Genomic DNA, 22,966 nt, shown 5'->3' with positions numbered 1-22,966 from the left:
CGAGTATCGACGTCCTCAAGCTTGAAAAAAAAAATTAAAAAATTAAAAAAAAACATCGTAAACGTATAAAAGCTTGGTTCGAATGGCTTTTTCAAGCTCGGCTTGTTTTTTAACGATATATTCACATAAAAACAACCTAAACACGAGTCGAACTTGAATTGGTCGAGCTGATTACAACCCTAAACGTATGAAACCAAGTTAAACGACACCCGAAAAAGAAAACTACTTATAATCATTTTCAGCTTGGAGTTTTTAGTTTTAATTATGGGATTTGTGGAATTTTTACTTCTTACACACCCTCTTAATTTTCAACCGTCAGATCAATGAATTGAAGAAAATCAAATGACAGAAATTAATAAGGGTTGCGTGAGAAGTAAAAAGAGATGTGAATATTACACACCCAACACCCTACCCCCTCCTTAATTATATGCACGCACCAATACTCTACCCCTCCTCCATAATTAAATTAATTTTTCAAACTCAACCTATAAGCCTTGCTTGTGTCCAATATTTTGCTCGATCCACAAAGCTGCTGATCATCTTGTTAACTAGGGCCGACAAAGCCCACTCCGGATCTTCATAGCTTTCAACTCCCTTGTTTCCTTTTCTTCTATGCTAGGTGATGATAGGATTAGGCTGGGAATGTTTAGGTCTTTGTAATCAGGGAATGGTTTGTGCACTCTATTATTCTCCTCATGTACTCTTGTTTATTTTTGACGTTTAAATTGAATAAATCAAATGAAAATTAAAAAATAAAAACACTAATAATGAGAAAATGGAAGTGCAATAGTCATTTCCCTTTCCATCCCATATCCCTTTACTATTCGGACTCCGGAAAACGACGTTCCCTTTGTAAAGGATCACGGAAGAAGACGTATGTGATGAATGAATGATTTAACCCCCTACCTCCCACCCGGTTCCTCTAGTGAAGGGGTTCCGCTTCTTCTATGTGAGGTAGGGCATACGTAAGAGTGGAACCTAGGTAGAGCGCCGGCATTGGTCGCCGAGTTACCATGCTTACCGGCTCTTACTAGGCCTGGCATTTTGGACCCAACCCGTTAACCCGACCCGACCCAACCCGTTAATATTTGTATTTAAGTGGATGCTTAATGGGTCGGATTGCTAACGGACGAACCCGTTAAATAACGGGTCACTTTGGATCAACCCGTTAGACCCGTTAGGACCCGTTAAGACCCGTTAGTTAAGGATATTTTAGTCATTTTAGTAAAATCTTAATAACAAAAAATAAACTTTATGCAAAAAAATAATAATAATAATTGTTAACGGGTGAAACGGATGACCCGTTAGCTTAACGGGTCGGGTTCGGGTGACTCGTTAGCTTAACAGGTCGGGTTGAACCCAACCCAAACCCAATAAACCCGACCCGTTTACATGTCTAGCTCTTACCATTGCTGCCTATAGGCTGTTCCAGAGTCGAGAAAACTTAACTGGATAAAAACCTAATCCCCTGTCTTGAGGTCACGTAAACTCAACACTGATTTCAATGTCTTAATACACCTAATACATCTCATGTCTTGTTTTTATTGCTCTTCTATATGGATTTCTTAGATGATGACATGCCTCATGAGTTATCTTATGAGTTATGAGGGACTTACTTGAGAAGGGAAAAACATTTGAAGAAATTCCTCTTCATAATGAGAACACGTGACGAGACAGATAAACAAATGGTTGTATACAATTGATAGTAGGGAAGGTTTATGCCACGGGTAAGAACTCTTATATCTAAATACAAGTTACAAAATCTATAACTCGAACAACGAATCAAAGATTGGTAAAAACACTACCCAAAATTGCAAAAAGAAGAAACAAGTTTAAAAATTATTTCAAACATTTGTGGTTGCAAGCTTTGATTTTGGAACACACAAATCAACATGGTATAGAAACTACAAGAAGGGTTTTCGGTTCCTTGTTCCTGCTTCCCTTTGAAGTACATTGGGTGACACTAACAGCAAAAAGGACAGGAAATATGGATATGATCTTGCAAACTGAATCACAGTTTTCATACTTGATGATTCATTCTTCATTCAATCAGATTACCTTCCCCATAAGAAAATACCACATCATTATTCATACTAAGGTTCTAATACAAACCTCGGTGTAGCTAAGCTGACTACAACAGTGTGCTCATCTACACCCAAATTCGAACTCGTGATCTCGTGTGCAAAGTAAATGCTCTTAACCAACTAAGCTACAAACCCCACAAACCCTTTATCTCCTTGCCGTAGTTTAGATAAGATAAATTAGAATGTGGCTCGAACTAACAAAAAAAGTAAATACCACAATTTCAATATAATTCAACAAATATAAATATAATGCCAATTACAACAACAAATTCTACTATATGAACTTCTTTCTTCTTTTGGCTAAAACATAATCAAGTAGCTACCAAAAAAGAAAAAAAAAGCTCTAAGGAACTTGCCTCTCAGCAGCTTCAGCTACAATGGGCAATCTGGGCACCTGACCCAAAACGCAAGAAGCAGACCCATAAACCAAACACACCAAAAGGAAGAGAAACACAGTACTATCCAAGCTCATCAGCACATCCAATCCCAACCCGTCTTTCGGGTTAAAGCTCCTCTCCAACAAATCCGGAAAAATCAGCAGCACATCAAGCACAATCACTTGCATGGTATTGAACCTCACATATCTGCTAAAATTTGAGTTTCTAACCACCCCAAAGTAAAGGGTTAAAAATACCAAAAACCCATTGAAGGGGAAGCTCTTGAAGACCCTGATGGCTGGAATCAACGGCTGGATGAGAGTTTGGATGGCGGTGAACTGGGTAATCACGTATTTTCCGTACTGGATGCCGTCGAAGAAGGGGTAGAAGTAGCAGACGGCGGAGATGAGGCGGTCGGGGGCGTCGACGGAGTCGTCGGTGCCTTTGGATTGGGTTGTGGTGAGTGGTCTTCTGGGTTTGATTTTGTTGGTGTGTTTAGTGAGGATGGAGTGATGGTGGTTTAGAGAGAAGAGGAAGGGGGAGTGGAGGCGGAGGAGGGGTTTGGAGTGAGAGAGGGTGACGGTGAGAGGGGTGGTGGGAGAGAGAAGGCTGGACATAGCCATCTCTTCGGAGCAAATGAAATGAAAGGTTTGGGTTTTTGGGTGGAATGGAAAGAGGAGAAGAGAAAGATGCCTGGGAGATTGGGTCATGGCCCAAAAGAATATCTCCTCTCCTTGGAAGACAGAAACGAACAAGAAATGACATGTCGTATTAAGAGGGGATTGGAGAGACTGGTCTTTGGACTTTCGTCCTCAACTAAAAATTTATGTGTATTTGTTCTTGAATTTGTAGTAATGTGGAATAATAGTCATTCTGTCGTAATATTATTAGAATTTTCATCCAAAATGAAGGATTCTAATAATGTGAAATAATGGTCTTTTTGCTGTAACATTGTTAGAACTTTCATCCGAAATAAAACGTTCAAAGGGCAAATAAAGGGCATAAGTTGGGATGGACTAATTTTAATTCAAAGACTACAGTTCTATTTCAATCAAAGTTAGGGTCTAAAGCTTCAATTTTGACTAAAATATTAACCAAACAAATATGAGTTTAGTGGGAGACATTTTGGCGTCGTTTGATTTCTTATATCCCATGTTCAAATCTCCTTCCCTCATTCAAGTGATAAGAGTGCAAAAGTGTATGCAAAATGTCAAGCTCTTGTTATCGGAGCCTCGGATTGAAAAGGAAATAAATTGTCAAGGAAATATTGGATTTTAAGATGGTTTGACGTATTAGAAAATTAAAACATATAACAAGTTAAGGGATTTTGTTATTCTAATTAGGGATGGGTTCGGTATGATTACAGTACCAAAACCTCTATGCCAATTACCGTACCAAATTTTTGGTTTGACAAAATCTATTATCACTACTGCACCAAACTTTCAGTATACCAAATTTCGATATGTCAAGTAGTTCGATTGGTATGGTATGGTAATGGTAATTGTCATTTTGTTTTGAGCCACTTTTCTTGGCCAACATTTTATTTTATTTTTCAACCAATTCAAGGGTAAGACCATTTTTGTGCCTCTATCTCATATAAGGTAGCCTAAATTCATCAATCATTCATTATTCACAATTCATACATGTATAATAAGTCAAATGACGCATTAAGATTCATGATGGAAATTAATATTACAATCCAAATAGAAGTTACAAACCAAATCAAATAGAAGTTAAGTTTAAAATTCAAATAGAAATTAAATTTTCAAACCAAATAAAAATTGGAGGCATTGAACTTATTAGTAGCATTTAGAACAAGAATTGAAGTTGAATACCATTTTTATTATTAAAATATTATATATATTATATAAAATATATTTTCTGTATGATACATTAATACCATCAGTAATGGTATTGAATACCAATACCGTACCACAAAATTTAGTTTCAGTACAATACCGTGCCATTATCGATATGGTACAGTTGGCAATTTGGCAAAAAAATCCACCCGTAATTCTAAGTGGCAAAAACTTTTGACTTTTTTTTTTTTTTTTTTTTTTTGTGAATATGCCCAATCCACACGAAAAAACCGTTCGACATTGCTTTGGTTTCCTTAGAATTTTTTTGTCAAAATCTAACTAGTTTGTTCTGGTTTTGAAGTGAAACTCTTCCAATTTAGATTGCGTTTAGTCCTTATTGAACATAAACCCAGGAAACTGTTCGCCGCCGGCCTTATCCTTTGGCTTGGGTGCCAGTGGCAATCCTCGCCCCCCTCTCACCCCCCTCCCTGGGGGGCTGGCTATACCCTTCTATTTTCCTCCTTCACTCCCATGTCCTCTGCCCTTTCCCTCTTTTTTCCTTCCCAACTCCTCTGTCCATTCCCTTTTACAACATGCCACCCCCTCTTTCCAGTCTTCTCCCCTCTTTTATTTCGATTTTTTTTTTTTTAGTTTTATCTCAGTTTTCTTTGAGCTTGGTCTCAATTATCTTCTGAGCCATGCCCTTCATCCGGCGTTTTTCGCTTGCTTTTACTTCTTTTTGTTATTTGCTTTTCTTTCATCCCTCTTTATTAGCCATGATATTCCATCATCACCCCATCATGTGCTCGGATATGCGGTCACTGATTCAAAATTGGATATTAAATCCACTTCCCTCTCTCACTTTCTCTCCCCCATCGAGGCCATGTGTTCTGCAGTTCAACCATAGTAAAGGTATTTTACATACTCCCTTAACCTCACTTCTATCCATATGGTACTTTCTTTGTGTATATTTGAAGGGGTTCGTGAAAGGGATTTGAATTCGGTGTTTACTTTCCCAGTTAGAAGTTTGACTTCTTTCAAGGATGTGTTGGTGATGGCGCGTAGGCTTATACTGCTTAAGGTTAGAGTTTTTTTTGTTGTTTGTTCTTGCTGCCTAGGGGCCTAAGTATGTGTGTGTCTCCCGTTGTATCTTGGGTTGGAGCTCTCATTTTGCTTGAGTTTTTTACTCTATCTGTTGTTGTTTAGCTATCTCTTTTAGGGCCTTTTTATTGTTTTTTCTTTTTTCCTGTTGTTGGATGTCTTTTGGTCTCTCTCTTCCTTGTACTAGTTTTTTTTTTTTTTTTTTTATTTGTTTATTTTTTAATGGAAGTAATTTGTTCAACAAAAGAAATACATATACGTGGAATTCTTTGAGTGCGACAATAAATTTGTTTTTCTTTCTTACAAATCAATTAATTATTTTTTACCATTTAAATTGATTGCACTTTAGCAAGTGATCCTCTACCACAGTGATGGAGAGGAGCGTTGTCCTTGCATCATAGCATGGTTTCAAACCCCGTCGGCTCTCTAATCTAACAAATCTATCGTTTGACAAAAAAAATTGAATCTATCATTTAACAAAAAAATTTGATTGCACTTTAATTTATCGCCATTTAGTTTTTTTCTCTTTAAATGCTTGTGTCAAGGTTTCAAAAATCACCTACAAGTCCAATCATATCTCAAAGCCCAACTATAGAAGTGTAACAACCCAAGCTTAAATTCATGCAAAAAACAGATAATATATAAATTGGACATTTGTATAATCACGCTAAACCCGTGCATATTCATACATGTTTATCACACCAAACCCTATTACAATGCTAACGTTGTAAATAAATCACGCCAACCACGCTACATGTTAAAGTGGGCCCAAGCCACATCTTGAGGCTTACCAAGTGGATCGTAGTGTGGATGGTTGTGGAAGTTTACTGGCCTTACGTGGAACGAGGGTTGTGGAAGACATTGGGATGCTTGGAGCACCAAAAGTCCAACCCATAATCTTTGGCTTCACGTGGGAAAGTTTAAGAGAGAACAAACCAAGTTTTCTCTTTACCTTACAAACCAAATAGGACATTTATGAAACAACCAAACCCAAAACTGGACCGCCTACAAGATCACGTTCAAATATAGAGCTGCGCGCCTCATTAATAGAGAGAAAAGGAACACTTCCCTTCCAAGATTACATAGAAAAACAAGAAAGGAAAACAAGGAGGAGCGTTGCCAAAGATAGAGTCTGTGTACTAATGCTGGAAGAAAACACTATGGGTAGTGTGTTCAACCCAGTCGTCACAAGGCTAGTAACATTCTTCAATGTTACACCAAAGACAAATGCTATAGATGTGCCCATGGAAGAAGAAGAGAAGAATTAGCCAAAATAGGAAGAAATAAGGAAACTAAGGGATTCCCTAGGTGAAACCGGAAAGGATCCCTACACCAATAAAATGAAAAATAACGCAACAAGGAGGAGGAATGATGACAACTAGGACAAGGGCAAGAATGCACCAAGCAGAGCAAACTTTCTCTATGTGCAGGAAACCTTAGTTCTTTTAAGGATAAGCTTTCCTTTCATTTTGGATTTCCCCATAAGCTTCCTTAGTCTCTGTAAAACTGCCAAAGAATTAGAAATCCTAGATTAGCTATCTTTTAACCATGCATGCACGCATAGTCTCTCTCTCTCTCTCTCTCACTAAAACATTGAACTTTTAGCTTTCACGCTACGCTTCATTTAGGCAAGTTACAATTTACATAATCATGCAATCATTGCTAAATTAGAGTCATTGATTCAACTGGAATACTTCTTAAAACGTGCTAATTCTTTCAAAGTATTTTAAGACTCGGGCCAAAAACCAACCAGGAGGGTAGACAGTTTCTATCGTGGTCCATACCCAACTCGGCAAAAAGGTGCCCAACAGCTTGCAATAGGAGCATTGTAAATTGATTACTTATCATTTCGATTCATTCATCTGTTTGTCTAGGTTGATGTGATTTCTCATCAATTCAGTGATTACATCATCCCCAAATCCATATCACATTCGCCAAAGACAACAATCTTCACGTCCGTCAAAGACAACATGCTTCACATCCGTTAGAGACAAATATACTTCACTTCCACATGAACAACACACTTTACGCTCGTTCAAAAATTGTTGTGCTCAAGGCACGGAGAAACCTCGACCATCATGCATTCCTTCCTTAATCCGCAATCGTATTGGAAAAAGTCAAATCTAAACACAATCACAAGAATTTAAAAAAACAAAAAAAAAAAAAAAAAAACCTTTACTCGCTTGGTCTATGTTTGCAAATTGACACTTTCGTAAATTTTGTCTTGTAGCATTTACCCAAAAAAGATTTCAACATCCTCGCCTCGATCTGCCTCAAGCCCGCACATTTTATTTTATTTTTCCTATTTTTATTTTTTCGAAACTTACGGTGATGTCAAGGATCCTTGTCGGATTATTTTTCTAAGGATCCTAAGGATTCTGTGATCTCATTCGTTCATTGTATATCATGCGATCAATTTTCGTTATGTACTATTTATATTTAATTTTAAAATAATTTATAACTGTACGATATACGATGAATGGATGAGATCACGGATGCTAGTATCCATTGGAAAAGGATCCGTCTTAAGAAACCAATAGGATAACATCGTACTACCAACCACCACTGTTCATTGCATTTGACTCCGCTACAGACAGTCAATGTAATAAACGGCGGTGAGTTCTTCGTACATTCTACTTTTAACTCGTTCGATTCAAACTCAAAACAGTTTAAAACTGGTCACCACTTTTAACTCGTCGCTGAAACCTCTCTCAAACCTCAGTTCAAGCTTTCTTCACTGATTGGTACAAGTCCTCGTGTTCGATCTTGAAAAGGTATATATGCTTCCAAAAATCTATGCTTTTTCTTTGATATGGAGTCTATATTTGGAATTTGGATTAATTTACTCTTCATGTTTGGACTTTGGATCAATTAGTGTTATAACTCCTTGTTCAACTTTCTAGGAAAATTTCCACAACTTGGTAAACATCAAGATTGGATCTTTTTGGAGTTTCAGGGTTCGGTTTACATTCAGTCACAAGTTTTGGGTGTCGACATATATCCCTGAATAGGCATTGAGTGATTGCCATTAGTTGGTCTATTGGGCATTATGGGAATCTCGAGATACCATCTGTTTGGTTGGTGAGAAAATGGAGGAGTGTGAAAGAAACTGTGAGTGTTAAAACCTTTCCATTGTTTTCGGTGCTAGTAGATGAAAAAGCCTCTCTGGTAAACCAACAAGTTGCATCAGACTTGGTTATGGGAATTTTTTGTTTCCTAATCTGTTCTTAGTCGACAGCTGAGATATGCCAACCGTCTGTGTATGGGGTTTGAGTTGATTTTCAGGATCGAAGCTTTTAGTTTCCGATTTTCTCTTGCTTTTTGTTAAAAACTAAATTGGATATTAGGGCATTGTGATTGAGTGTGGCAAGATGGATGGTTCAGAGTTGGGAGGTGGGTTTTTGTCTGGTCCTAGTGGGGGGATACTAGACCTCGAATCGCCGGTTCCTAGACGCCAAGAGATGCAGTTGGGTCATCAATTGTTAGGACATCAACAACATCACATGAATGTGATGGGGGGCGTTGCAGGCGATCGCCATCCCATTGGGCTTGTGGAAGTGAAAGGGTCAATCCCAAAAGTTGGTTCGATTATTGGCAAAGGGAAGGTTGTTGCTTCCTTTAATGCCAATAACGGTTACAACTTAAGTGATGAAGATGAACAAAATTATACAGATGATGAGAGCATTGAGGGTGCCAAGGGCAAAAAGGGATGTCCGTGGCAGCGAATGAAGTGGACAGATAATGTGGTCAGGCTTCTTATAGATGTTGTTGCTTGCGTGGGTGATGATGGTTCGGTTGAAGGCGGTGAGGGGCTTAAGAGGAAATCTGGGATATTACAGAAGAAGGGTAAGTGGAAGACTGTGTCAAAACTAATGATTAGTAAAGGTTGTCATGTCTCTCCTCAGCAGTGTGAAGACAAGTTTAATGACTTGAACAAAAGGTACAAGAGGTTGAACGATAATCTCGGGAGAGGAACTAGTTGTAGAGTGGTAGAGAATCCTGCTCTTATGGATGCAATGCCCCACCTCTCTGCCAAGTTGAAGGATGACGTTAGGAAGATACTGAGCTCAAAACACTTGTTTTATAAAGAAATGTGTGCTTATCATAATGGACAGAGGACACCTGACTGCCAAGATCTCGATCACCATGGTTATTCTCTACCTCTTGGGAGGTGCTCGAAAGACGATAATGGATCCGCAGAAGAAGAAGCTGAAGAAAACCATGATAGTGAGGATGATGAATTAGACAATGAAGATGATAATGATGCCAATAACGATAGGGAGAGAATGAGAAAAATGGGTGAGATGAAGAGGGCTAGGGAAGAAGATGGCCATTTGTGGCCGCAATATGTTCTTCTCGATAGTTTTCAAGTTGAAATGGGTGAGATTTTTCAAGACCCAATGAAGTCTTTATGGGAGCGAAGAGATTGGATCAAGAAACAGAAGCAGCAACTCCAAGAGCAAAGAGTCAGCTTCCAGGCTGAAGCTTTGGAGATTGAGAAGCAGAGGTATAAATGGCTAAGATATTGTAGCAAGAAAGACAGGGAACTGGAGAGGTTGAGACTAGAGAATGAGAGAATGAAATTAGAGAACGAGAGAAGGGTACTGCAACTGAGACAGAAGGAACTGGAAATAGATTTGAGGAGGTCAGAAGCTTCCTTAGAGCCTTCCTCACTTGGGCTAGGAAGAGACCATATTGATTTGGGAAGGCACTAATAGCTTCAGAGTGCAAGTGCTGTCTGTGTGTGCACTAACTGGATCATGAGAGACATCCCGTGCTTAGTCAACACTCTGCAAGAAGACCTTTGAAGCACTCTAACCTTGTGAGATCTCCCTTGCCCTTTTGTTTAGTTTTATGGAAAAATACTAAAACCCCTATCTATCGAGTTTAGTTTTTGAATAACGGAGATTTTTGTGGATGTAGGATGCGGTCCTGTAAAGATGTAAGTTAGTTTTGTATTGTTCTACTTGTTTAAGGCATGTAGTAGGTGTTATATATTGATATGGTTTAGTCTTCAAACTGTCATTGTTGCTAATTATGTTACCGTCTCAATAAAAACTTGTTAATTTGAGTTATGGAAATGAAGGTGAATGATGCCGTCCTCACATAAAGTATAGCTCTTTCAGCATCCTTTTTGGTTGTGGTCTGATTCTTTTGGTCTTTACCTCTTGGTCAAGAAAATCCATAGAAGATCATAGGCTTAGCTCTTATTTCTCGTACATTGTAATTCAGTATAAGTTGCAGTTTTACGTTGATTTCTTTCATGGTCTAGTTACAAGTAACTATTTGGAGATTTCTGATGGAATCAACGTGTTACATACTGCTGTCAAATGGTGGGAATGTTTAGATGACTTACTAGAAGTTTTTCTACTTTGTTTGGTACCTTGACATTGTAGTGTAAAATACCGCACTCTTCTTGTTTATGTTTTTTTTTTTTCAAAAATTTGAGCTGAAAAAGACCATCGTCATGCAAATTATAAAGGATTGTAGCTGAAGGCCACATTCGGTGACACTGCTATTGTACTTATTAACAACTCCACAGTTTGGAAGATTTATGGAAGATTAAAGCCCTTCCTCGAGTTCCTTATGAGAGAATATTTCTAGCTGGCATATCACCTCAAATGGCCTATGTCCAGTGTGCATGGACTTTGGTACTATGAATTACAGGATGAAAAATAATGAAGTTACCACTCTTGGTTTTGAAAAAAATTCGAGATGGGCAAAGGGAGAGCAGCTGGACACTTTTCATTCGCTAGCTAGCATTACTTGTGGGAGATTTGAAAAGCAAGGTGTGCGTTTTTGTACAATGATGTGCTGCTAGAGCCAAAGAGAGTAATTTAGATAATCGGCGAGGCGTTTGAGGTTTATAGGACTGTGCAGCCATCGGCTTTCTTGAGACATGAGGCTCCACATATTAATGCTACTAATGAGTTTTGGTGCCCTGCTGATGGAATTTTGTTAAGGTGAATTCTGATGGTGCTTGGTGTTCTTTGTAAAGCGCTGGCTTCGGAGTAGTGATTCGAGATGAGTTGGGTATTTTCAGAGGAGGTGCTGCTATTGAAGGCTTGAATCTTGCTGCAAGTTTGGGGTTCTCCAACCTTATTACATGCTTGCACGGTGAAATAATTACGGGTGCTTGGGAACTCTATCGTCTCTTGTTGACAATCACATAAGCAGCACGTATTTGAGGATTTCCAGCGGAAATGGACGAGACGTGAAGCTAATGGTGTGCCTCACTGCATCGTTTGTTGGTTTGAGGATTGTGGAACGTCTTCGTTGGGTTTATGAAGTGCACAATGTCCGTCTATTTATTCGAATTTAACAAGTACTTCATTTTCGATTTGAATGATTTGTGTGAACAATCTTTGATAGTCCCTGAAAATAGGAAAATGATTTAGATGGACTTGGTACAACATCACGGTAGCGCTCGGCCTAATAACACAATGTCGTAACTAGATTGATACATGACATTTTGTGATTGAACTGGGACGCTACTGTGGTGGTGTAGCCAATCTATATAAGTTGCTCTCCTCAAAATAGACAAACTACAAGGGTCGTATATTCCGTACCTATTTATTTACATATGGTGTGCATTTGATAATTTATGTCCTTTAAAAGGTTACTCTGAAGTGTGATTCAGCTCATTTGAGAGTGTTCTTAAGAGGGCTAGAATCACTCTGTGGAAAAAACACTTTCAATGCGTTTCTTTATGTAATCTCTTCTCAAGTATTTTGACTCTTAAAAAATTACTCTAAATTGGATGACTTACATAATACAAGTACACTATTATCGTGATGTCCTGTGCCAATGGTATAACGGCACGTGTAAGTTTCTATCCACATGATGTTGTATCATTGGTACATGATGTCATAGTCCATGCCAAGTAAGTTGCTCTTCCCAAACTGACCCTAAAAATAGTTGATTCAAATTATGAAATATTACAAACTGGATCCCACATGTAATTTTCAAGTTAAGGTTCTCAACTTAGGTCCTCACTGGATTTTTTGGGTGCAATAATAAAGATTTTATGAATCAATCACTAACTTTGGTTACAAGTGTGTTTGTCTCAATAACTAAATGAGGCCAACAACTAGTACGAAGGTTTAGTAGTATTCATTTTTACTTGTAAGTGAGATATTTTAAATTCAACTAACATATGATATTGAGGACGTATAACATTTGTGTCAAGTTCAAACTCGAGTTATGATTGGCCCATGTGTGGTCCAACCTCTCCTTCTCTTAGGCCATCTCCAATAGAGAGGGCTCAAGGTCTAAAAGCCAAAAAAATGACCTGATTTTCTCCAACCAATGGCTAGGCTATAATTTTGTGGAGCCTATCAGACCATTATTTGCCCAAAGGGGCATCAGGCTAGCCAAACATAGCCCCTCTTAACATTTTTTTTGGGGCACAACTCCTCAAATGCAATAATTGTTGGAAGATTTAATAATAATATTATTAAATTAAATTTATTAATTGATTGGAAATTAGAAGTGGAGCCTTTTGGTAGAAGGATATGTCTACTCAAATGAAGATTTGCAACTTTTGACTCTTCATGAATAGTCACATGCTTTCCAAAGAGGTATCTCACATTCTATAAATAGGGAAGCCCCCTATAATCACAAAATAACTTTTCATTGTTTACATAATCATATATAGAGTGCACTAAATATTAGAGAGTCTCATTGATTCTATATGAGAGAGTTTTCAACATAATTGTAGTTCATGGAGCCTTGTGATTTGGAGTGCTACTATTACAAGGACGTGATTGTTGTATCTTGGGACACATGCGCCGACCAACCATGAAAACCGTAGTGGGGCGTAAACTTGTCTTAAGGACAAAGTGTCCAACACTTGCCTCGACCGTATTTTCTAGGTTTTTCTAATCCATTATATCATATTCATTTAACATTAATTACTCATGTGCATGCATTACTTTGATACATAATTGCATGAATTATTTCTAGATTTTCCATGTGATTTAATATGGCAATTAGACAATAATTAATTCAAATTTAACGACTTGATTTAAAAACATCTAAAGGTAGTTTAATTAAATTAATCGATAAATTTAAAGTATAAAACTTAAAACTAATAAATTATTGTGGGGGGTACTCTTAGCCCCTTTGGTTGAAGATGATATAAGAGTAGGGTCTGATATTGTTCATTTAAAAATATTTTTTTGCAAGGCTATAATTCTGAACGAGACTATATTTAGCTCTTTTCGGATCCTCTTTGTGAGGATCTTAGAGATCACTTTATCGTGTTCGTTCATTATACCGACTAGTTTTCGTTATATACTGTTTGTGTTCAGTTTTAAATAAAAAATTTAAAATAATTTATAATCACAAAATGATAGATGAACGGACATGATGAGGTCATCCTCACATGAGGATCCGTGTAGGACCCTATTCCTTTATTGAGGTCGTAGATTTACGTCCTATTCGGCCTTTGGGGGCGCGTTGTGGAAGAACCACACCCGACCCGTTTCGGCCCAATATAGCAGAAATGGTTTCTCCTGTTTGAGATTTTGAATTAGAATCTGCAGAGAATTGGGGAGAAAGAAGGAGCCGAAAAAATGGCGGGGAAGAAAGGAGGCTCCAGGTTGAACGTTGCAATTATTCATCCCGATCGGGGCATCGGTAACTTCTTCTTCTTCTCTTTTCCTTCTGTTGTTTTTGTGAAGGAGTTGTTGGGATTGAGATTTTTATGTTGTGAATGTGATGGGTAGGTGGAGCTGAAAAACTGATCGTCGACGCGGCTGTCGAACTTGCATCCCATGCTTCCGTTTCTGGTGTGTGGCTTTCTCTACTTCCTTTTTTGTTTGTGTGCACAGAAAATAGTATGCATTGTTTTAGGGAGAAATAATTTCACACCAGGTAGTCCTGGGGTGTGTAATCTATAAAGGTCGTACCCAGTGCACAAGGCTCCCGCTTTACGCAGATCTGGGAGAGGTGAATGTCGGCTAGCCTTACCCCCATTTATGGAGAAGCTGCTCCCAAGTCTCGAACCCGAGACCTACCGCTCATGGGTGTGTAATCTATGAGAAACATAATTAAAAATACAGACCTGCCTGTTGAGGGTGTGAGTCCCACGTCGGGGAATGAAACCCTTGCCTGCATAAGTGGTTTTCATTATCTTGGGCCTCTCCACCTGTTACAAATTGGATTTGGGTTGGATGCTCACATTCTAATGTGGTAAATGGGAGCTTCATCAAATTGGGTACTGCGTATGTAGATGGATGTTAGGCCTGGGGGTTAGAAGGTGGTTTTTACGTTTTGCTTCCTTTATGCCCTTTGGGAATGTATAAAAGTTGGAACAAATAGAACATGTTTTCCTTTCTTTCGTTTAATTTTTATCAGTTTCACGTTGATCAACTGTCATTTAAGATCACTGCATAGTTTGATGTTTTTCTGTCATTTGGTTTCACAGGTATCTTTCTAGTTACTGTATATTGTGCCTTCCTACCCCGACATATATTCTATCGACTCCATGCTTTGTGTGCATATATATGGTGCTTTGTTGCTCTCTGCATGCTGTTCATGTGGCCATTGTTTGATGTAATACTAGCAGATCAGGTTTCTGTTGTCATCCCACTGCTGAAGCTTAAGAAGGCAACAAAGGAATTTGCTCCTATTTCATGTGAATTGTTATCTGGTAGCTTCTGGTAGTAGAGTTGTTCAATGTATTACATCTTTCTGTCCAGGTTTTGTTTTATTGTCATTGTCTGGATTTATTGCTGGCTCAGCACACAACTGTTTTGAGGAGGATATATAGAAAACCATAGATTTCATAGAAGAAATGACAACTGGTCTGATTCCATATCTCGGCTTTATGACATTCATCTACTTTTTCTTGTGTATCTTTTCAGTGTTATTTTGTTGTGGATGTACTACTGTTTCTTACTAGATTTCCTTTTTCATTTTGATAAATACTGCTGCAGGAATGGCAGATAAGATTCTTGTTAACAGCAAACTCACAGCATCTATGTTTGCGAAGAAATTTAAGCATCTTGACGCACGAGGGATTGAGCCAGCTGTTCTTTATCCAGCTGTCAACGTGAATCAGTTTAATGAACCAGCCAATTCTTACAAGTAGTGAACATGTTTGTATATCTGCTGGTGCCTTTTGGTTTTACATTTATACTTCCTTTATGATTCTATATCTAACCATAACTTTGAAGATTTTCTTCAAAGAATTTCATATGGTAATTTACTTTTTTTTTTCCTGCTTTGGTTTTCTCATTCCAGGCTAAATTTTCTGTCTATGAATTGTTTTGAGAGGAAAAGAATGTAGACCTGGCAATTTCAGCTTTTGCTTTGCTGCATATGCTCGAAGGGGATATGCTTCAAGGCCTGATCTGGCTGAAGCTTCCTTGATAGTTGCAGGCAAGTTCCTACTTATTTTCTCCCCTGAGTAATCTACTAATCTAAATGATTCTATACGGAAATGCATGTTCCTTCATTACCTTATGTTTCTGTTGAAGACTGTTTATCTTTTAGTTAGGCTATGAATAACCAAGTAGAAGCATGCAGTAATCACCCTGGTTGTGTGATTAAGCTTTCCCTTAGTTCATTTGCCTGTTGAGAGCTTTACGGATCTTGCAATTTAACATTTGCATCTGGATGTGGAAAGACATTCTTTTGTGGTTTTCTTGGTAAATTATGAAACATTAGCCTATATCTAGAATTTTTAATTTTTTAGTGAAGGCATAGACCAATAGCCAAGCCTAGAAATGTAATTTATGAGGAAGAAAAAGCATATGTAGTCAAAATAGCAATGAATGAACTATAGTGCTGTTATCTTACAGTATCTTATGTCACCTTCTGAGCAGTTTTATAAGCTTTTTTCTGACGTACAGCCGAATCAGAACCCTGTATGGGGTGTTCAAATTTTCCTTTGTTATTTGCGAAGATATTCCACTTTGTTTTGCATGAAATATGTGAATATATATATACAGAGTGACCATCAAGTCCAAAGAAATGAGCTAGCCGGAGAAGTTCCTTAGGTGTGGTTGACCCTGGTCAACCCTTGTCTGGGCCATGTACCAAGAGGAATCAATTCTACTCCAATGGCGTATTGGTTGACTTTAATTTAACATTGATATACCCATGTATCATTTCTTAATTGATTGGTACTTTTGCATATGTTCTGCACATATGGGAACGATAAATATAATACATAATACATGTACGATGTTTTGTTGAATTATGGCCAAATGACAAAACAACTTTCGGCTAAATAAAATAAACAAAAGGAGGTAGACAACATCATTATGTTTATTGAAAAGATAAAAAGGGTCACGATGATGTTTGTAGAAAAAAAAGGTAAAGGCTAGTAAGTAGCCTTATTATTGGTTTTGTTTTTGGGTGCTTTAAAAAGGATGAAGCTTAGCATCCAAATGTGAGAGAGAATAAGGAGAGCACCATTTGTTTTAGTAGCCCATCTTTGAGAGAGCAAAGGCAGCCACATAGTAATAAAGAGCACATATTGATTTTTTCAGTAGCTCCATTTTGGAGAGAAGAAGAAAGTGTGCCCTCTCATTGTTTAGTTCTCACTCCATCAAAGTTTTATTAATGTAATAGCTTTGAGTTTTGTACAGAGAAGAAATTAATAACTATATTTCTTTCTCTATTTGTTTTTATGGTGTGTGAGAGCTATTAGTTGTATTGGGGTTTTGGGTTGTGAGCTTGCCAACACTTTGTAAACTCTCATTTGGTATTGGGTGAGCTTCTACTACTCCGAGGACGTACTCCAGTTAAACTAACTGTTGAGGAACCTCGTTAAAATCTTGGTGTCTTCATTATTTTGTTCTTGCATTTCATTTGATATATTTCTTATGGGTTAGCTTGAGTTGGTTCCAATTGGTTTGGTGCTATCGTAGCACAACAATTGGTTTGGTGCACTTGTGGTGATGAAAGCTCATCGATGTGGTCATTTGTATCTATTGCAAAGAAGCACCTTGACAGGTGAAGCATCTGTAGTCTCAGAAAATATGGGCACATTTGATTCAGATACTACTAGACTGTGGCATATGAGATTAGGCCATGCCGGTGAGAAAGCTCTACAAGGGCTTGTGAAAAAAATGTCTTCTAAAGGTGCCACGACTTGTAAGCTTGATTTCTGCGAGCATTGTGTCTTGGGAAAGCAAACTAGAGTGAAGTTTGGTACGTACATCAAACGAAGGGCATTCTTGATTATGTGCATTCGGATGTTTGGGGTCCTACAAAGACTTCCTCTTTGAGTGGTAGACATTGGTTCGTGATCTTTGTTGATTATTCAAGAAGGTATTGGGTCTACACTATGAAGCACAAGAGTGAGGTATTGAACATTTTCTTGAGTTGGAAGAAAATGGTTGAGAACCAGACTAGAAGGAGATTAAGATTTTGAGATCGGATAATAGTGGTGAATATACATCCGACCCTTTCTTTAAAGTTTGCAAAGAGGAAGGGATTGTGAGACATTTTAGTGTTCGGGAAACTCCACAACAAAATGGAGTTGCAGAAAGATTGAATCGAACCTTGCTTAAAAAGGTTAGATGCATGTTGTCTCAGTCGGGTTTGAGCAAGTCGTTTTGGGCAGAGGCAGTTACTTATGCATGTCACATTATCAACCGGTTACCCTCAGCTGCTATTCAGGGTAAGACACCAATGGAGGTATGGACTAAGAAACCTTCTACTGATTATGATTATATTCATATTTTTGGTTCGCCTGCTTATTTTCATGTAATTGAAAATAAACTTGATCTTAGAGCCAAAAAGGCTATCTTTCTTGGTTTTAGTAGTGGTGTCAAAGGTTACAGGTTGTGGTGCCTAGAGATGAAGAAACTTGTAATCAGCAGAGATGTGACATTTGATGAAGAAAGTATGTACAAAGACTTTGAGAAGAAGGTGAAAGATGTCCAACATGTGGAGCTTGAGAAAGTTGCCTCTGGTACTTCAAATCCTATTTCCGCTGATGTTGAAGCCAATACAAGTGAAGAAGTTGGAGACCATGAGAATGTTGAAGAAGTTGAACTTGAAGATTCTATTCAAGTTGAATAGCAAGTTTCACCTCAAGAGTCTATTGCCAAGAAAAGAGGAAGGAGACAAATTACCAAGCCAGCTCGTTATAGTGACTATGCTGCTTTTGCTATTCCTATTATCATTGATATTCCATCCAATTTCGAGGAAGCCATTGAGAGTGAGGAGAAGGAGAGGTGGTGCAATGCCATGGGTGATGAGATGAATTCTTTCTTGAAGAACAAGACTTGGCAGTTAGCTAAATTGCCTAAGGGCATGAAAGCTATCTGTTGCAAATGAGGGTATGCCAAGAAGGAAGGTGCTGATGAGAAAATCAACGTGAGATTCAAAGCAAGATTAGTTGCTAAAGGGTATGCACAAAAGGAAGACATTGACTACAATGAAATCTTTTCTCCGGTTGTGAAGCACTCCTCAATTCACATTATGTTAGCTCTTGTTGCACAGTATGATCTTGAGCTTGTGCAATTTGATGTAAAGACGACTTTCCTACATTGTGATTTGAATGAAGAGATCTATATGTGTCAACCGGATGGGTATACAATGAAAGGGAAGGAGAATTTGTTTTGCAAATTGAAGAAATCACTTTATGGCTTGAAGCAATCTCCAAGGCAATGATATTTGAGGTTTGATAAATTTATGAGAGGCCAAAATTATTCAAGAAGTCAATATGTGTTGTGCTAGGATAGCACCAAACTAATTGGAACCCACTCAAGCTAACCCATCAAATGGAATGCAAGAACAAAATATAAAGGACATCAAGATTTTAACGAGGTTCCTCAACAGTCACTAGAATTGGAGTACGTCCTCGGAGCTCACCCAATAATCCACTATCAACCAAATGGGAGTTTACAAAGTGTTGACAAGCTCACAACCCAAAACCCCAATATACCAATAGCTCTCACACACCAAAGAAACAAATAGAGAGAAATATAATGAATAATCTCTTATCTATACAAAGCTCAAAGCTATTACAACAAATAAAAACTTTGATGAAGTGAGAACTCAACAATGAGATGGCACACTTTCTTCTTCCGTCCAAAATGGAGCTCTTGAAAAACCAATGTGTTATCTATTTTTCTATTACTATATGGCTACTAAAACCAATGGTGCTCACCTTCTTCTCTCTCATATTCGGATGCTAAGCTTCATTCTTTTGAAAGCACCCAAAAACAAAACCAATAATAAGGCTACTTGCTAGCCTTTACCTTTTTTTATACAAACATCATCATGACCCTTTTTATTTTTTCAACAAACATAATGATGTTGTTTACATCCTTTTGTTTATTTTATTTAGCCGAAAGTTGTTTTGTCATTTGGCCATAATTCAACAATCTCCACATTGGCCAAATCCTTAAAATGCTATGACGAGTCAACCAACACAATCAACACAAAGATTACTCCCAAACACTAGCAAGAGAACAACTCATGCCGAGCCAAATGCTCCAAAACTCTTACTGCTCAACGCCTTCTTTATATAGGCAAAATGTGAGCCAAGTTCAAGCAATGAACAAACTTGGCTACACCAACAACCTTAGTCAACATATCAGCGGGGTTATCTTTAGTTGGAATTTTTTGGAGAATAATCTCTCCTTCACCAATGACTTCACACGCAAAGTGATAACACACATCTATATGCTTGGTCCTCGCATGATGAACCTGATACTTAACCAAATAAATGACACTGACTATCACAATGTACCTTCACCTGCTTTTGATCAACCCCCAAATCTCTAATCAGCCCATGTATCCAAATGGTCTCCTTTATAACTTCAACAACTGCCATATATTCAGCCTCTGTAGTAGACATGGCAACAGACGACTGCAAAATGGACCTCCAACAAACTGGCCCTTTAGCTATAGTAAACACATAGTCTGTAGTAGACTTCCTTCCATCCAGATCACCTGCATAATCTGAATCAACATAACCAACTGCAAAATGACCAATACCAGAGTCATCTCTCTCAAAGCATAAACCAACATCTCAAGTACCATGGAGATACCTCAATATCCACTTAGCTACTTGCCAATGCTCTTTACCTGGATTATGCATATATCGACTCACCATGCCAACTGCATGAGCAATATCCGGTCTAGAGCATACCATTGCATACATCAAACTACCAACCAAATTTGCATATGGTATATTTTTCATTTGCAGCTTCTCTTTATCAGTTTTAGGACATTGTAAAGAACTCAATTTAAAATGAGGAGCCAAAGGGGTACTAACCGGTTTGGTTGAATCATGAACTCCAAACTTCCAAATCAACTTTTCAAGGTATTGTCTTTGATTCAAACTGATCAAACCCTTTTCTCTATCTCTAGTGATCTCCATGCCAAGGATCTTCTTCGCTTCACCAAGATCCTTCATCTTAAACTCATTCTTCATTTGCTTATTCAATTTCTCAATCTCTTTGACATTCTTTGAGGCAATCAACATATCATCAACATATATCAACAAATAAATGAAAGACCCATCTGGCAACTTCTTGAAGTACACACAATGATCATATTGACTTCTAGAATAATTTTGGCATCTCATAAATTTATCAAACCTCAAATACCATTGCCTTGGAGATTGCTTCAAGCCATAAAGTGATTTCTTTACTTTGCAAAACAAATTCTCCTTCCCTTTTATTGTATACCCATCCGGTTGACACATATAGATCTCTTCATTCAAACACCATGTAGGAAAGCCGTCTTTACATCAAGTTGCACAAGCTCAAGATCATACTGTGCAACAAGAGCTAACATTTAAGTAATGCTTCACAACCGAAGAAAAGATTTCGTTGTAGTCAATACCCTCTTTTTGTGCATACCCTTTAGCAACTAATCTTGCTTTGAATATCACATTGTTTTTCTCATCAGCACCTTCCTTCATGGCATACACCCATTTGCAATCGATAGCTTTCTTGCCTTTAGACAATTTAGCTAACTCCCAAGTCTTGTTCTTCAAGAGAGAATTCATCTCATCACCCATGGCATTGCACCACCTCTCCTTCTCCTCACTCTCAATGGCTTCCTCGAAATTGGATGGAATATCATCAATGATAATAGGAAGAGCAAAAGCAACATAGTTACTATACCGAGCTAGCTTTGTAATTTGTCTCTTTCCTCTGTTCTTGGCAATAGACTCTTGAGGTAAAACTTGCTCTTCAATTTGAATAGAATCTTCAAGTTCAACTTCTTCAACATCCTCATGGTCTCCAACTTCTTCACTTGTAGTGGCTTTGACATCAACGGAAATATGATTTGAAGTACCAGAGGCAACTTTCTCAAGCTCCACCCGTTGGACATCTTTCACATTCTTCTCAGAGTCTTTGTACATACTTTCTTCATCAAATGTCACATCTCTGCTGATTACAAGTTTCTTCATCTCTGGGCACCACAACCTGTAACCTTTGACACCACTACTAAAACCAAGAAAGATAGTCTTTTTGGCTCTAGGATCAAGTTTATTTTCAATTACATGAAAATAAGCAGGCGAACCAAAAATATGAATATAATCATAATTAGCAGAAGGTTTCCCAGTCCATACCTCCATTGGTGTCTTACTCTGAATAGCAGCTGAGGGTAACCGGTTGATAATGTGACATGCATAAGTAACTGTCTCTGCCCAAAACGACTTGCTCAAACCCGACTGAGACAACATGCATCTAACCTTTTCAAGCAAGGTTTGATTCAATCTTTCTACAACTCCATTTTGTTGTGAAGTTCCTCGGACAATAAAATGTCTCACAATTCTTTCATCTTTGCAAACTTTAAAGAAAGGATCAGATGTGTATTCTCCACCCTTATCTGATCGTAAAATTTTAATCTTTCTCCCAATCTGGTTCTAAACCATTTTCTTCCAACCCAAGAAAATGCTCAACAGCTCACTCTTGTGCTTCATAGTGTAGACCCAATACATTCTTGAATAATATACAAAGGTCACGAACCAATGTCTACTACTTAAAGAGGGAGTCTTTGTAGGACCCCAAACATCCGAATGCACATAATCAAGGATGCTCTTTGTCTGATGTACTGCAGTACCAAACTTCACTCTAGTTTGCTTTCCCAAGACACAATGCTCGCAGAAAACAAGCTTACAAGTCGTGGCACCTTTTAGAAGACTTTTTTTCACAAGCTCTTGTAGAGCTTTCTCACTGGCATGGCCTAATCTCATATGCCACAGTCTAGTAGTATCTGAATCAAATGTGCCCATATTTTCTGAGACTATATACGCTTCACCTGTTACGGTGCTTCTTTGCAATAGATACAAATGACCACATCAAGAAGATTTCATTACAACAAGTGCACCATAAGTAACTTTCAATGTCTGCTCATCTGAATGAAATCTTAAGCCCTTGGATTCTAAAATACCCAAAGAAATAAGATTTTTCTTCAAATTCGGTACATACCGAACACCTGTCAACTCTTTAACCATGTCATCATGCAACTTCAAACGAACTGTACCAATCCCTTTTGTTGTACAAGGATTGTCATCTTCTATGAACACAACACCACCATCAAACTCTTTCAAGCTTGAAAACCAATCCTTGTGAGGAGTCATATGATGAGTACAACCCGTATCCAACACCCATTTAGT

The 22,966-nt window shown here is 38.0% G+C and overlaps 3 protein-coding genes across 6 annotated transcripts; 2 read left to right on the top strand and 1 right to left on the bottom strand.

Moving 5' to 3' along the window:
- Positions 1–2,288: 2,288 nt before the first annotated feature.
- LOC114823982 (protein TIC 20-v, chloroplastic) lies at positions 2,289–3,221 on the bottom strand. Its single transcript, XM_029100064.2, has one exon. It carries the CDS (start codon positions 3,169–3,171, stop codon positions 2,428–2,430), a length of 744 nt encoding a protein of 247 aa, XP_028955897.1. The 5' UTR covers positions 3,172–3,221; the 3' UTR covers positions 2,289–2,427.
- Positions 3,222–7,928: 4,707 nt separating this feature from the next.
- On the top strand, positions 7,929–11,962 carry LOC114823983 (uncharacterized). 2 transcript variants are annotated; one of them, XR_011579369.1, is made up of 3 exons: positions 7,929–8,135; positions 8,265–10,183; positions 10,820–11,962. XR_011579369.1 is itself a non-coding variant. In XM_029100065.2 (2 exons), the coding sequence occupies exon 2, from the start codon at positions 8,733–8,735 to the stop codon at positions 10,074–10,076; it is 1,344 nt and encodes a 447-aa protein (XP_028955898.2). In that variant the 5' UTR covers positions 7,929–8,135; positions 8,265–8,732; the 3' UTR covers positions 10,077–10,442. The 2 variants fall into 2 exon arrangements, 1 of the variants encoding a protein (XP_028955898.2); XM_029100065.2 differs by lacking the exon at positions 10,820–11,962 and having other exon boundaries at positions 8,265–10,442.
- A 1,858-nt stretch (positions 11,963–13,820) lies between these two features.
- Positions 13,821–15,809, top strand: LOC103431629 (uncharacterized). 3 transcript variants are annotated; one of them, XM_029100066.2, is made up of 5 exons: positions 13,821–14,001; positions 14,091–14,153; positions 14,792–15,016; positions 15,303–15,453; positions 15,610–15,809. In XM_029100066.2, the coding sequence occupies exons 1-5, from the start codon at positions 13,938–13,940 to the stop codon at positions 15,653–15,655; spliced, it is 549 nt and encodes a 182-aa protein (XP_028955899.2). In that variant the 5' UTR covers positions 13,821–13,937; the 3' UTR covers positions 15,656–15,809. The 3 variants fall into 3 exon arrangements, with proteins under 3 accessions (XP_028955899.2, XP_028955900.2, XP_070675280.1); XM_029100067.2 differs by having other exon boundaries at positions 15,303–15,464; XM_070819179.1 differs by lacking the exon at positions 14,792–15,016.
- The last annotated feature ends 7,157 nt before the right edge of the window (positions 15,810–22,966 follow it).

Source organism: Malus domestica, chromosome 03 (assembly GCF_042453785.1).
Source record: "Malus domestica chromosome 03, GDT2T_hap1".
NCBI lineage: Eukaryota > Viridiplantae > Streptophyta > Magnoliopsida > Rosales > Rosaceae > Malus > Malus domestica.
The sequence above is the reverse complement of the archived record's forward strand: the minus strand, read 5'-3'. Positions and strand labels throughout refer to the sequence as shown.

Bases quoted from the DNA above. Each gene is read 5' to 3' on its own strand.
- LOC114823983 (XM_029100065.2), top strand. From the start codon at position 8,733: ATGGATGGTTCAGAGTTGGGAGGTGGGTTTTTGTCTGGTCCTAGTGGG.
- LOC103431629 (XM_029100066.2), top strand. From the start codon at position 13,938: ATGGCGGGGAAGAAAGGAGGCTCCAGGTTGAACGTTGCAATTATTCAT. The intron at 14,154-14,791 runs GTGTGTGGCTTT...TTGGTTTCACAG, and splicing joins ATCCCATGCTTCCGTTTCTG to GTATCTTTCTAGTTACTGTA. The intron at 15,454-15,609 runs GTAGTGAACATG...TTCTCATTCCAG, and splicing joins GAACCAGCCAATTCTTACAA to GCTAAATTTTCTGTCTATGA.
- LOC114823982 (XM_029100064.2), bottom strand. From the start codon at position 3,171: ATGACCCAATCTCCCAGGCATCTTTCTCTTCTCCTCTTTCCATTCCAC.